Consider the following 15367-nt stretch of genomic DNA (forward strand, 5'->3'; position numbering starts at 1 on the left):
ATGAAAAAGATTTTTCCTCACATCTTCAACCATGCAATTGTGATGTATATTTTTGGGGGTCTTTCTGTGCTTCTTATAGAGTTTCTCAGTAACTCTAATTTTGAGTTGTCTTACAGGCCATTAATAATGTGGAATTCAGAGCTGCAGCATAACAAATCAGACCCCCTTGATCTTGCGATACTACAGTACTACAGTGAATGTGATGTCCATGTTTTAAATGACAGAATTTTTGGCTGTGTGTTTTCGGTACTGGCCCTTGCAGACGGCCCTTGCGCTCAAGCGGTTCCTCCAAGAAATCGCGATTTTTGCGATCGATTTTGCGATGAACGCGATTTCAAGGAAACTCCGCGATAATTGCGGTGCGTTGCAATTTTTCTGTATTCCCGAAAAAAAAGGGATGAAATTACTCACGAGAAGACAAAAATATAACGTGACGGGAATTAACACATTACCAAAGACTTTCTATAATCTCTGTAGTTAACGCGAGGATTAAGGCGCGACTTCTTCTTCGCGTGTTTTATAATGGATGTTCGTAAACAAAGATTTTCTGCAGCCAGCCGGTCAGGAGTCCAAATTTAATACGCAGACTGGAATATAATCTAAGAGTCAAAACGTACCTTTATTCTTCTATCATTTCCCTTGTTTCTTCATATTTTGAGTGCAATGTAACGTGTAATATAACATCTTGTTTAGTCTTGCCCTGTGTTCACATTTAAACACAGTATTGTGTTTATTCTGAAAGTGATCTGTTAACTCCAGATTGCCCAAACGTGAGTCATGATACCAGACTCTCATCTCCTGTGCTCCCTCTTGCACATCTCATCTCTCTAACTTTCTTTTAATTGTATTAAATCTCTTTCCACTTTCGTTTTCTGCGCCATTACGACCGGCAACCAAAACCATATCTGCCAGAGGATGGAGTTCAAGAGAAGTGAAAGTTAATGGAACTAAGTTTCGATTTCCCCCTTTGCATCCATTCTGTGTATTCGTGATGGGAAAGTGGGATCTTTCTACTGACTCGTGTCTTTTAATCTCGTTCAGTAAAAAGAACGAATCTTTTTTGAAGTCATTCGTTCATCTCGTTCATTGGAACCAGTGTGGTGCTGTAGCTGTCGTTTTAGTGAAAACGTCTTCAAACATTGAAGAGCAACATGGTTTGCTTCACATGGCATATAATACACAAGTTTGCTTTTGTTAAACCATTGAGCGTCCTTTTGGGCTAAAGCCTACTGAAGTTGAAATTGCTGATTACTCTCTCCAGTAGAAGAGCACTCTGCCTATCATTAAAAAATTTTATGATAGCTATTCACTTTAGCCTACCTGGTCACTGAAGATCGTAGTGTATGAATTCCCATTTCCAACGGAAAGGCAAATTAAGCATCCATCCCATAGCTACATAGTAAATGTTAACTTTTGTGCTGAGGTCAGATAGCTCCCCTCACCAGTAATAACAGCATTGGCCATGTTACTGCTGTAACCACGTGAATGATGAATGAAAGGCCCAAAGACCCGTAGTTAAGAGTCATGAATGAATCAATCACTCTTATACAGAGAATATGCGGCATAAAGACCCGTTTGTGAACGAATCTGAGCCTGTGACGCGCATGCGCGGACCAGGGACCGAATCACTCACTGAGATGTCTTGTGACTCCAGAGTAATACAAAAGATTAGTTTAAAATGAAAGAGTCCTTCATGAACGACACATCACTACTGTGTATCTTTTACGGTGAAGCCTGAGTTTCATAGCAGCTACCCATCAGCTGATTCGTGCCCTTTCTACTGGAGACCAAAAATCCTCAGCATGAACACCCTGAACCAGCAGTACGAGGAGAAGGTCCGTCCCTGCATCGACCTCATAGACTCTCTCCGCTCCCTGGGTGTAGAGAGGGACCTGGCGCTCCCTGCTATCGCCGTGATCGGAGACCAAAGCTCGGGGAAGAGCTCCGTGTTGGAGGCGCTGTCGGGAGTGGCTCTGCCGAGAGGAAGCGGTAGGTCACAGTATAGCAATATAATAATAAGAAGAAGAGTCTGTTTTTGCATATGTGACAAGTGATCCTTAAACTAGATTAATCTATTAAAATCAATACAATTTTGGCCATTCTTATCTGGTTTGATTTGAGGTCTCTCCCTAAACTTGACACAACAGCCAAGAGGATTGAAAGATTCCCTCAGTTCATTATGATTATTAATAAATTAACGGAAAAAATTGATGTATGTAATGTGTTTTGCTCAGAACCATTCCTGTGAATGTAAGCAGCTCCATTATAATCTGAGATCCTGATAAAATCTATTTGTTGGTAGGACATCCTGTCCTGGTATGTATGGGTACGCCTTGCCAACATGTAAATAACCTGTGCTGCTGTAATGGGTGTATTTGCAAACGTCATATTGAACCAACCTTCTGTTGTATCCTATTCATTATGGTATGTGCCCAACCTTAGCTGCTAACTGCCTGAATGATGACAGGTGAAACTTAAGTGGTTTAAAGTTGTGCTGCCCTCAAATGGGGCACTTAAAACTACCATGACCCAGCACTGCTTTTCTTTTCTTTCACCAAGCTTATTTTCAGTTTTGCATCTTTCTGTTATCATCCAATCATACTTGATTCAGGAATTGTGACAAGATGTCCTCTGGAACTGAAGATGAAGAGAAAGAAAGAAGGAGAGGAGTGGTATGGGAAGATAAGCTACCAAGACCACGAGGAAGAGATGGATGATCCTGCAGTTGTAGAGAAAAAGATTCGTGAAGGTATGCTCTTCACTGTCACCTTGAGTAAATGAATCTTTAATCCTAACCCTTGATCAGTATGTCTTTCCTTTGTTTTCATGGTATATCTGGACCACGTTCTCTCTCTCCAGCTCAGGATGAAATGGCCGGGGTTGGTGTGGGGATCAGTGATGACCTGATCAGTCTGGAGATCGCCTCCCCTGATGTTCCAGACCTGACGCTCATTGACCTGCCCGGCATCGCCAGGGTGGCTGTAAAGGGACAACCAGAGAACATTGGGGACCAGGTATGTGGGTTCAAACTGCCTAAACTTCTCATTGGGACGTATTCTCTGACAGAAAGTTATTTGAAAGAAAACTATTGACAGTGAAGTCTATGGATTGCACAGAATAACATGACAATCTCCAAAAGTATGGGTCCCTTTTTTACCATCAAAGGATTTATCACATTGACTTTGTGATTACAAACCACAAACGGACAAGAATGATTTTATAGTTTGCTCTACTACTCTTTGCCTGTTGTAAAATACGATGTTGTGCTTTCAGATAAAAAGACTGATTCAGAAGTTCATCACAAAACAAGAAACAATCAGTCTGGTGGTTGTTCCATGCAATGTGGACATTGCAACCACAGAAGCTTTGAAGATGGCACAAGGGGTGGATGCTGATGGAGAGAGGACCTTGGGTAAATAGATCTGATTTTAGAGAAGGTCCAGTCAGTACTTAGCTCACTGTTGGTTAAAGTGCTTTCATCTTTCTCTCTCTCTCTCAGGTATCTTGACCAAACCTGATCTGGTGGACAAAGGCACAGAGGAGACAGTGGTGGAGATTGTCCACAACGAAGTCATCCACCTGAAGAAGGGTTACATGATCGTGAAGTGCAGGGGTCAGAAGGAGATCACAGAGAAAGTGTCTCTTACTGAAGCAATAGAAAGAGAGAAAGACTTCTTTAATTCTCATGTGCATTTCCAGTAAGTCCATTCTTTTTTTTTATAATTCTGCAAAGTATGTGATTATATATTTGAACATTTGTGTAGCATACATACACTTTTTTTCTCACTGCAGAACTCTCCATGATGAAGGTTATGCCACTGTTCCTAAACTGGCAGAGAAACTCACCCTTGAACTGGTGCATCACATCCAGGTGAATATTTTACCCTATTGATTCACCAAAGAAAACTTGGCTCAACTCAGATGTCATTTGTGACTGTTGTGTGACCTGCAGAGATCTCTGCCTCGACTGGAGGAGCAGGTAGAGGAGAAACTAAAACAGACCAGAAAAGAGCTGGAAAAATACAGATGTGGGCCGCCATCTGACAGAGTGGGGAGACTCAGCTACCTCATTGATGTGAGTTTAATAGTAAGCCATTTCTACACTTGGATAACACTGCTCTTTCAAAGTAAATGTAACCAAACTGATTTTAGCTTTTCAAATAAGTAAGATATTTGAAAAGGACATAGATTGTTTATTGCCCTGTTTTTCTTTTCATCTTCTATTTTAGAGGGTGACAGAGTTTACACATGATGCTACCAGCCAGGCCAAAGGGGGAGAACTAATGACTGCAAACCAGTCCAATATATTTCATTTACTCAGGAAAGAGTTTGCAGCATGGAAAGAGATTATAAGCACCTCCGAGCGTAACTGTGAGTGCAGTCACAACTTTTTCAAGTGCATTAATAACAGATTTTACATTTTGTCATAAATAAACAGATGTAACTACAGTTGAATTCATATTGCAGTCAACTGGAACTTTTCACAAGAAGTGGCTACATACGAAAGAAAGTACCGCGGTAGAGAACTGCCAGGTTTCATCAACTACAAGACTTTTGAGGTCATGATCAAGGAGCACATCAAGCAGCTGGAAGAACCAGCTGTCACAAAACTCAAGGAGGTGGCAGGTATGTCTTTTATCATGATGCTACTGTGATTGATGGCCAACATGTATTAGCTTTCACACTCTGTGTTGTGCTCAGCGTACAACGGTACAATGCATTCACTGTTTTGGTATGTTTGGATTTGTTTGTTCTTTTTTTTGTTTTTTGTTTTTTTAAGAAATTGTGAAGAGACAGATGTTTAAATTGGCAGAGAGCAGCTTGCTGGGATTTCCTAACCTCATCAGGACAGCGAAGGTGTGCTCTTCATTGTCAGTTGCTGCAACATACATACATATATGTGACTTCTGGTGGTTTCCTGACACATTTGTTTGTGCTTTAGATGAAGATTGAGGCCATCAAAAAGGAGAAGGAGGCCTTAGCAGAGGCCACACTGAGGACTCAGTTTAGGATGGAGATGATCATTTACACGCAGGATGACAGATACAGCAAGAAGTTGGGGAAACGCAAGAGGGAGGACACAACATTTATCAACAAAACTGTCAACACGTATGCAAATGGGGCCACACTGAAAGAGATGACACACCACCTTAAATCCTATTACCAAGTAAGGGCTATATACTAAGCATGTTTGAAGGCTTTCTCTTTGTGCCAGACAGAATTCAATACATATAAATTGCTTTTCTAACGTTAACTGACAGAGAAAAGACAGCCACAAGCATCAAACAGTGACAGCAATACTGAGTGAAATTAAACTCCAATGAATTTAGAAAGTTGTTATTTTGATGGACCACCTAAAGACACCAAAATCTGAATCACCATTGTTCTTCCCTCCAAATGTCAGATTGCAGGCCAGCGTCTGGCTGACCAGATCCCACTGGTAATCCATTACTATCTGCTACAAGAGTCTGCAGTCCAGCTGCAAAGGGAAATGCTGCACATGCTTCAGGACAAGGAGAAAACCAAGCTCCTGCTTCAAGAGGACGCCAGCATAAAAAGCCAGAGGAACAGCCTTCAGAAACGCCTTGATCGTCTGTCAAAGGCACGCGTTTTGCTGACTGACTTTAGTATGGACATGCGTAACTTCAGCACACCACAACTGCTGAGCACTCCTTAAAACCTGAGCTTTAATATGAAAAGTTATTGAGTTGTCAGAATAATTACACTGTTTAGAGATATGTTTATGATGTTGGCAGTAATTAAATACAATTAAGAAGGATCACATTTCATTTTCACAGCCTTTTTATCAATATGGTTATGCTACTTTCACAAACCCAGATTTTTTTCCCATATAAGTCCATAGTTCGTCCAATGTTTATTCTTTGTTACAGACTTGTAGAGCATTTAGTTAAAGCTAATTTGCAGCATCAGCCACTTTTTAGGGAGCAACAATGTATATGTGCAAATGCCAGTGTCAGTATATGTTGTGTGAACAAGAACACCACAATGATATGTATTTTTCAAACATGAAAATATGACGATAATTAAGGCTTGATATATAAGAACATTGCGAATGAATCACTCATACTTTCTTTCTGCCAAAAATAAAAGTAATCATCATGCAAAATGTTGGCAGTTATGGGGCAAACTAAGTTTCTGTTTTATACCATTAAGAGGAATCTGCAATGTAAATATTTGGCTAAATGAAATTACCACTTATAAATGTGTCTCTCCTGTAAATTGAATCCATGTCTGCAGACACTGCTGCTGCATTATGCACCCCTGCTCAGTATCCTTCCTATTGTTAACTGGAGAAGCTGAACCTGACTTTCGCTCTCTTCAGAGACCCAGTGCTGCTCTAGCACTGAAACATCATTTACAGTCAGGCTGCATTTGAGTACCTTCCTTAGTATGTTAATTAGGGACCAAATACACAGAGTGTTGTGCAAAAGTCTTAGGCCACCACTAGCTTTCTTATTTTAGCAAAGTTTCAATGGCCATCCATATTTATTGGTCACTCTCTTTTTTAAAGTACAAATGGATGAACTATTTAAATAGTTCATCTATTTGTACTTTAAAGAATATATATATATATATTCTACTTCTTCAATCTTTACTTTTTTGCGTGACCTCCATTGGCACATTGCCTATCTTGAACTCCTTCAACAAGGCTCTCCAAAGTTTTCTGAAGTTGCCTTCTGGAGTATTATACCAGGCTTCTTTCAGTCCTTCACACGTTTCTTCTTTATATTTCATTTTTTCTTTTCTTTCTCTGTCTGGATCCCACACTGGCTCTTTAATTTTCAGGTCTTCATTCTGCGGAAGCCAGTCCATGACTGTTAGTGTTTCATCGGCACATTAACAATGCGCTAGAAATCTTTATCATGCTAAAAAATACCATCACTTCAGCGTCCATGATGCCATGAATTCAGATATCACCAACACTGCTGGCAGAAATGCAGGAAAGACCCTACACCATATTTCACTGGAGACTGCAAGTGCTCATTGTTCCATTGCGCTCCAACTCTTGTTCTTGCATAGTTTAAACAATTGGACCCAAAGATTTCAAACATGAATTTGTCTCTTCCTGAGACTCTTTACTGCCTGTCTTCATTCTATAATCTTTGACAGCTTTACTATAGCTTAGCCTTTTCACCCCTTTCCCCTTCTGAAACAGTGGTTTCTTGGTTACCCTTTCACAAAGTAAATTCCTAATTGTCTCTGACATCTCCCAATTCTTCGTATTTCTTCGACAATTTTATCAATTTTATATGTTTGTCAAATTGTATGATCTTTGGCATTTTGAATGGATTGATGTGATTGAAAAACATATCTTGCACAAACCTGGTGTAATAGCAAATTTTCACAGCAAATAGTGGGACAAATACTTGACATCACTTAAGGCCCCCCTCCATCCACAAGTCTTCCACAAGTATTCGCTCAGCTAACCCTTTTGGGAAGGCTTTCCACGAGGTTTAGCAGTGTGCTTGTGGGAAATTTTTGACCATCCTTCCAGAAGCGCATTTGTGAGGTCACACACTGATTTTGGATGAGAACGACTGGCTCTCAGCCTCCGCTCTAATTCATCCCAAAGGTGTTCTGTTGGTTTGAGGTTAGGACACTGTGCAGGCCAGTCAAGTCCAAAATTTCTTGGTATCCCACTACACCATACCATATACCATATGGTAGCATACTTTGTGGGTACAGTTTGGGGATAGCTCCTTCCAGCATGACTGTGCACCAGTGCACAAAGCAACGTGTGGCGTTAACTGGTTCAAAAGAGCCGGGTTCCTGCTATTGCTCCGTGTAAAGGGAGCCCACAGTGCTTATTTGCCGCTGCCTGTAGAAGCTGTTTCGGAGGGGACTCTATCATGTTTTTTACTGCTACAGACACATTTTGTGTATTTTTTTTAGTTGTATTTTAGGAAATAACATTATCTAGTCATTCTAACATCCCTAAAACAAGAACTCTAATTGTGGCTTTGCAAAATACTTTCTTTCCTCCTCAGTAAATCATACTACTACTGTTCCTGCTCTCTTCCCTTTTCATTCATTTGCCCATCAGAGAAAAGAAAGCTAAGGAAACGAAACTGAGCCAACTTTCAGCACCTTCAGACGTCACACCATCATCATTTAAACTGCGGCTGAGATCTGCGAATCTGCAGTTGCATTTTAGTCGCGGACCTATAAGTTAATCTGAGCAGACTTTTATCAGGCTTTTTTATCAGGCCACCCAAACATCCTCAGCATGAACACCCTGAACCAGCAGTACGAGGAGAAGGTCCGTCCCTGCATCGACCTCATAGACTCTCTCCGCTCCCTGGGTGTAGAGAGGGACCTGGCGCTCCCTGCTATCGCCGTGATCGGAGACCAAAGCTCGGGGAAGAGCTCCGTGTTGGAGGCGCTGTCGGGAGTGGCTCTGCCGAGAGGAAGCGGTAGGTCACAGTATAGCAATATAATAATAATAAGAAGAGTCTGTTTTTGCATATGTGACAAGTGATCCTTAAACTAGATTAATCTATTAAAATTAATACAATTTTGGCCATTCTTATCTGGTTTATATTTGAGGTCTCTCCCTAAACTTGACACAACAGCCAAGAGGATTGAAAGATTCCCTCAGTTCATTATGATTATTAATAAATTAACGGAAAAAACTGGATGTATGTAATGTGTTTTGCTCAGAACCATTCCTGTGAATGTAAGCAGCTCCATTATAATCTGAGATCCTGATAAAATCTATTTGTTGGTAGGACATCCTGTCCTGGTATGTATGGGTACGCCTTGCCAACATGTAAATAACCTGTGCTGCTGTAATGGGTGTATTTGCAAACGTCATATTGAACCAACCTTCTGTTGTATCCTATTCATTATGGTATGTGCCCAACCATAGCTGCTAACTGCCTGAATGATGACAGGTGAAACTTAAGTGGTTTAAAGTTGTGCTGCCCTCAAATGGGGCACTTAAAACTACCATGACCCAGCACTGCTTTTCTTTTCTTTCACCAAGCTTATTTTCAGTTTTGCATCTTTCTGTTATCATCCAATCATACTTGATTCAGGAATTGTGACAAGATGTCCTCTGGAACTGAAGATGAAGAGAAAGAAAGAAGGAGAGGAGTGGTATGGGAAGATAAGCTACCAAGACCACGAGGAAGAGATGGATGATCCTGCAGTTGTAGAGAAAAAGATTCGTGAAGGTATGCTCTTCACTGTCACCTTGAGTAAATGAATCTTTAATCCTAACCCTTGATCGTTCTCTCTCTCCAGCTCAGGATGAAATGGCCGGGGTTGGTGTGGGGATCAGTGATGACCTGATCAGTCTGGAGATCGCCTCCCCTGATGTTCCAGACCTGACGCTCATTGACCTGCCCGGCATTGCCAGGGTGGCTGTAAAGGGACAACCAGAGAACATTGGGGACCAGGTTTGTGGGTTCAAACTGCCTAAACTTCTCATTGGGACGTATTCTCTGACAGAAAGTTATTTGAAAGAAAACTATTGACAGTGAAGTCTATGGATTGCACTGAATAACATGACAATCTCCAAAAGTATGGGTCCCTTTTTTACCATCAAAGGATTTATCACATTGACTTTGTGATTACAAACCACAAACGGACAAGAATGATTTTATAGTTTGCTCTAGTACTCTTTGCCTGTTGTAAAATACGATGTTGTGCTTTCAGATAAAAAGACTGATTCAGAAGTTCATCACAAAACAAGAAACAATCAGTCTGGTGGTTGTTCCATGCAATGTGGACATTGCAACCACAGAAGCTTTGAAGATGGCACAAGGGGTGGATGCTGATGGAGAGAGGACCTTGGGTAAATAGATCTGATTTTAGAGAAGGTCCAGTCAGTACTTAGCTCACTGTTGGTTAAAGTGCTTTCATATTTCTCTCTCTCTCTCAGGTATCTTGACCAAACCTGATCTGGTGGACAAAGGCACAGAGGAGACAGTGGTGGAGATTGTCCACAACGAAGTCATCCACCTGAAGAAGGGTTACATGATCGTGAAGTGCAGGGGTCAGAAGGAGATCACAGAGAAAGTGTCTCTTACTGAAGCAATAGAAAGAGAGAAAGACTTCTTTAATTCTCATGTGCATTTCCAGTAAGTCCATTCTTTTTTTGTATAATTCTGCAAAGTATGTGATTATATATTTGAACATTTGTGTAGCATACATACACTTTTTTTCTCACTGCAGAACTCTCCATGATGAAGGTTATGCCACTGTTCCAAAACTGGCAGAGAAACTCACCCTTGAGCTGGTACATCACATTGAAGTGAGTTTTTATTGGGGCTTCCCAGTTCAAATTTAACTGTAGAAATTATGGTTACTCACCTTCAGGATCAAAGTTTTGACCCCTGCTGTTGACTTTCAGAAATCTCTGCCGCGACTGGAAGAACAGATTGAGGAGAAGTTGGCACAGACTCAACTTGACCTGGAGAGATATGGCACTGGGCCCCCAACTGATGCGGCTGAGAGACTGATCTTTCTCATCGATGTGAGCTCCCTCATCTTACATAATAAATACCAAGAGCAATGCTTCAAAACCGGTTTTAATTTTTTCATCTTTAAATGTTCGCTAGATAACCAGTAAACCAATTGTAATCAGATGTTTCTGTTGTCACGTGTGTGCTTCAGAAAGTGACAGCATTCACTCAGGATGCCATCAGTCTCACTGTGGGGGAGGAACTCAAATGTGGTGAAAAACTCAACATCTTTTCTACTCTCAGAAGAGAGTTTGGGAAGTGGATTCAGCATCTTGACTGCTCAGGAGAACACTGTAAGTGTTTCATTTTGCTCTTGTGTTCAGCTCTACAGCAGGACCCGAAAAACATTTTTGTCCGTGTTGCAGTTAACAGTGTAATTGAGAGAGAGGTGGAGCAATATGAAGAAAAGTACCGTGGAAGAGAACTGCCAGGCTTCATCAACTACAAGACCTTTGAGACCATGGTCAAGGAGCAGATCAAAAAGCTGGAAGAACCAGCTGTGAAAAAACTCAAGGATATTGGAGGTATATTATCGAGCTGTACAATGACATCAAACGATGGTCAAATGCAAAATCAGAATCACAGAGACATTTTTTAAAATAAAGATGAAATATCTCACAACATAACATAAATGAAGCATTGTGGTGCTACAGGGATTTTATTTAAATCATTTCCTCTAAGACACTGAGGAACATATAACTTCGGAACACGGCCCAACAACCAGCCACATCATCATCATTTTCATCACCACTTTTTCACCACATAATGTATATTTTTATGTATGTGGATATGCATGTGTTTCGGTGGAGATAGATAGATAGATTCTAACTAATATCACAACTTGAAGGGCAACTGAAACATCTGCCAAAATAATTGTATTATCATTTCCTCTGTATATCATTTAACTCTAGTTTTTGATTGAATATGAAGCAGGTGGAATTTGTTGGAAATTATGCTGCACCTTCTTGTATGTTCATTTTCCAGATGCTGTTAGGAAGGTGTTCATACAGCTGGCCCTCAGTAGCTTTGCCGGACTTCCTAACCTCATGAAAACAGCTAAGGTTTTCTATAAGCTTGATGCTGACATTCTAATAATTAGATTTTTATAGTTTACCCAATTGTATTTAAATGTAAATCAGTTTTGGCAGTGATCAGTCTGACCAAAATTTTATTTCCAGACAAAGATTGAAGCCATAAAGCAAGAAAAGGAGTGCACTGCTGAGTCCATGCTGAGAAATCAGTTCAAGATGGAGATGATTGTTTACTCCCAGGATAGGACCTACAGCAGCAGTTTGGATGACAAAAAGAAAGAGGAGCGGGAAGAGGAAGAAGAAGATGATTACGGAAGGAGTGTTGTGTACAGCACAGATAATCATGCAACACTTAAAGAGTTGATGTTACACCTCCAGTCATACTATCAAGTAAGTTCATTTAGTTTAAACACTAGTGACAAAACAAACCGTAACGACTAGACGGAGGGTCACTATTTTTTCAATGACTGCTCTTCCTTTCAGATTGCCAGCCAGCGTCTAGCTGACCAGATCCCGCTGGTGATCCGATACCAGATGTTGCAGGAGTCTGCCATCCAGCTGCAGAGGGAGATGCTGCAGATGATACAGGACAAAGATAATTTGGATGTCTTGCTAAAGGAGGACTTTGACATTGGCAGCCAAAGGGCTGCTTTGCAGAGTCGCCACAAACGTCTGATGAAGGCCCGCGCATACCTGGTGGAGTTCTAGCTCAAGGGCTAAAAGCGTCAATATGCTTTATCCATTTGTGAAATCAGCACAAAAGTGGTTGTAGGATTTTTATACAATATGCCTAATTCACTTGCTTCATGTCAGACAGGCTGACACCAGTTTCTGTAAACTGAACAAAGAAATTGTATTCTTTACTGTCTTCAACCTTTGGGCTCATAATGGATGTGTACTTCAAATAAAGGGCCACACAGATATAATAACTGTTTCTACTTTAGCACCGTCTTGTGGTTTTAGAGAAGAAATTATAAAAAAAAACAAAAAACTAGTTTCATAAATTTGTAATGCAACCCTTAACAATTCCAACAATATATTGCAGTTATTTGAATCAAATACAAAAAAGTGGCCTCCCCTTCTCCACATTATTAGCAAATGTGGTCTTTCACCAATTAAGGGTCTGCATTACAGTTAAATTCAAAGCTGACTTAGTTCAAACTTTCTGGTCTGTAAACCCTGACCAATAGCAGATGGGTCAAATATAATTTCTAATAACCATTAACCAATGCATTTCTCTTGATTAATAACTTGTGCCTCTGTATGATTTGTATTAGTGGAAGGAAGGAAGGAAGGAAGGAAGGAAGTTCCTCCTTGCCACTGTTGCCAAATGCTTGCTCATCTGGGGATCTGTTGGGTCTCTTTAAATAATATAAAGAGTTTGGTTTAGACCTGTTCTATATGTAAAGTGCCTTGATGTAACTTTGTTATGATTTGGTACTATATAAATAAATCTGATTTGATCAGTGGAATACATAACTTCTTTATAAAACCCTTGTCAATCTGGAACCCCTTGTTAACTATTCTTAATAAAAAAAGGATGAAGTTGACTAATTGAGTTACACATACTGATATCAAAATATTCAAGTTTCAACAAACTGAACAAGACTAAGGGTCAAAGTAAGCTTTATTCAAAAATACATACCAAAAGCATTTTTAGACAAAAACATGTAAAATCAGTTAACTTCATTTCTTGCACTCTTGATCTCGATGTGTTCATTCACCATTCTCTGCAGGACTCTCATGATTATCATCGTTGTCTGATTTTTCATCATCTAGAAAACACATGATTAGCAAGAGGAACATTTCCTTCATTTTACACTGCCACAGTTATATAGAAAAACAAATATTACACAGAGATGTTGAAAAGCACAAGCAAACATTGCACCCAAAAAGGCCCTTGTTTACTCACTCTCAAGAGTCTGCTGTAGTTCTTGAATAGTACTGAGGAGCACATGGAACTGCTTTTTCCTCAACTCCAACTGAGTGGCACAAAAGATATAGATATATATATATGAGATACATCAAATACATAAGATACATCAAATACCACCAAGGATTGAAGGTGAATTAGAATAAGAGTACATTTGCCATACCTTTGCATCCACATTTTCCTTGATATGACACAAGTGCTGGAGTTCTTTGTCAAGCGCTTCCAACTGTCTAAGGTGGTTAAATTAAGATTGATAAAAACTATCATGACACACGAAACAAACTTTATTAATACAGTTTGAATGGACAGCAGACATAGGCCCACTTACTTCAGTGTTTCATGCCGGTCAGGGTGTTGCTGGATAACCTTAGCCAAAGCGTCATACTCTGAATAAACAAACAATGTGAAACACTGTATTTTGACAAGTCATATTTCCATAAAGCCCTCAGAAGGAGCATATAACTTCTGTGTAAAATTAATGAAGGTGCAGCCAGATTACAAATTTTCCATTTATTGATAGGACACAAATATGTGGCCTAAATACAGTATCAGTTCCATTTGAAGTACTTATTTTCCATCTATAACTGTTATTATTGTCATTTGAGAATAACATTGTGAGCTATGTTCTATAAATCATGATCAAAGTGTTTACACAATGGAAATGCAATGCAAACCAGTTTTTACTATTTATTGCTCTATAGGCCACGATTACACCTCTAAAAATGATTATACTATAAATATTACACAATGTAAAATGTATTGTTTCCTCTGCATTGTGAGATCCAATGATGGTCTAAATAGAAATGCCCTTGCAGAAAATCTCAAAATACGTAATCGCAATACTAACCTATTTGAAAATGCTGGAAATGTTCTTACCTTGACGATTTTTTCGGATTCTCTTTGCTCTCTGTATCTCTTTTTTGCATTCTGCTATCTTCTCATGTGCAGACGTGATGTTTTGTTCTGCAATTGTGGATAAAAAGCTGGTAATGAAGTACTTTTGTAACACCTTTGAAAAACAAACACACATTTCTTATAGACACAAGATAAAATTTATGCGAGGCAAGGGTATCTAAGTTATACTTAATTGTGTTCAGAAATGGGTTTTCAAAAATGTATATACAAACATACAGTTGAGAAAACAATCCCTGTAAGTACCAGAGGCTTCCTACCTATATTAGAGTAGATTTTCTCGTAATTCTCCATTTCCCGTAGATTCATGTCATAAACCATCAGCGTTTTCCCCATGGATAACTCACACTGGGCTAGCGTGCTCAGCATCCTTTGGTATTGCGTAAAGCTAAACAGAATGACAAGACGGATTGTGACTCAAAACAGTGTAGTTAAACAATATTATAAAATACTCAGCAGCATAGTCCAGGTGTTATGGCCCTGTGGAGCCCACTCACCCCTCCTCAGGGGTCGCAGGCGAGTTACACCATTTAGTGAAACTCTTTAACAGCACATTGATCCGGCGATCATCGCCAGCTCCGTCCCCGTCGATAAGAAGACGTTTTCGGATAACCTCGTCTAGGATAAGGTTGACAAAGACAAAAACATTCAGCAACAAACCCAGCGACACAGCAGATGCATTCAAAAGTCGTCAGCTACCTCCTAGCTAGCTTGCTAGCATGGTTGCTGCTATTAGCTGTTTCGGTGGCACGCTACTACTTCTTTGTGCATTTTTAAAGCATAACTGGATACGTTAAAGACATCAGGCCCCTCTTTCACTCGGGGCTTTTCTCGGAAAAATAAAATGCATTATTTCCACAGAAGCTTACCATCGGTAACAGCTCCCATGTCTGTCTACGGTTTGGAAAACTTTATTGAGCAACAGGAAGTAAACAATCAATTCGACGGTAATGATTGGCCAGAGTTTTTTTAAATAGCTTTATTCAATAACAATTGCAAGT

The 15367-nt window shown here is 39.9% G+C and overlaps 3 protein-coding genes across 4 annotated transcripts; 2 read left to right on the top strand and 1 right to left on the bottom strand.

The window, feature by feature from the left end:
• The first annotated feature begins 1721 nt into the window (after positions 1-1721).
• On the top strand, positions 1722-6194 carry LOC115043218 (interferon-induced GTP-binding protein Mx-like). Its single transcript, XM_029501488.1, has 12 exons — positions 1722-1989; positions 2612-2749; positions 2860-3014; positions 3274-3412; positions 3500-3698; positions 3793-3871; positions 3953-4075; positions 4230-4371; positions 4468-4626; positions 4781-4857; positions 4943-5167; positions 5405-6194. Exons 1-12 carry the CDS (start codon positions 1803-1805, stop codon positions 5675-5677), a joined length of 1896 nt encoding a protein of 631 aa, XP_029357348.1. The 5' UTR covers positions 1722-1802; the 3' UTR covers positions 5678-6194.
• On the top strand, positions 1741-12944 carry LOC115043219 (interferon-induced GTP-binding protein Mx-like). Of its 2 annotated transcripts, XM_029501490.1 has the most exons (13): positions 1741-1793; positions 8240-8435; positions 9060-9197; positions 9268-9422; positions 9682-9820; positions 9908-10106; positions 10201-10279; positions 10379-10501; positions 10642-10783; positions 10856-11014; positions 11475-11551; positions 11669-11911; positions 12005-12944. In XM_029501490.1, the coding sequence occupies exons 2-13, from the start codon at positions 8249-8251 to the stop codon at positions 12227-12229; spliced, it is 1866 nt and encodes a 621-aa protein (XP_029357350.1). In that variant the 5' UTR covers positions 1741-1793; positions 8240-8248; the 3' UTR covers positions 12230-12944. The 2 variants fall into 2 exon arrangements, with proteins under 2 accessions (XP_029357350.1, XP_029357349.1); XM_029501489.1 differs by lacking the exon at positions 1741-1793 and having other exon boundaries at positions 8147-8435; positions 12005-12943.
• A 186-nt stretch (positions 12945-13130) lies between these two features.
• thoc7 (THO complex 7) lies at positions 13131-15282 on the bottom strand. The gene is made up of 8 exons (XM_029502704.1): positions 15236-15282; positions 14864-14984; positions 14627-14754; positions 14331-14417; positions 13783-13840; positions 13618-13684; positions 13434-13503; positions 13131-13296 (listed from the first exon to the last, which is right to left on the bottom strand). Exons 1-8 carry the CDS (start codon positions 15252-15254, stop codon positions 13238-13240), a joined length of 609 nt encoding a protein of 202 aa, XP_029358564.1. The 5' UTR covers positions 15255-15282; the 3' UTR covers positions 13131-13237.
• Positions 15283-15367: the final 85 nt, after the last annotated feature.

This window comes from Echeneis naucrates, chromosome 5 (genome assembly GCF_900963305.1).
Source record: "Echeneis naucrates chromosome 5, fEcheNa1.1, whole genome shotgun sequence".
Classification (NCBI taxonomy): Eukaryota; Metazoa; Chordata; class Actinopteri; order Carangiformes; family Echeneidae; genus Echeneis; species Echeneis naucrates.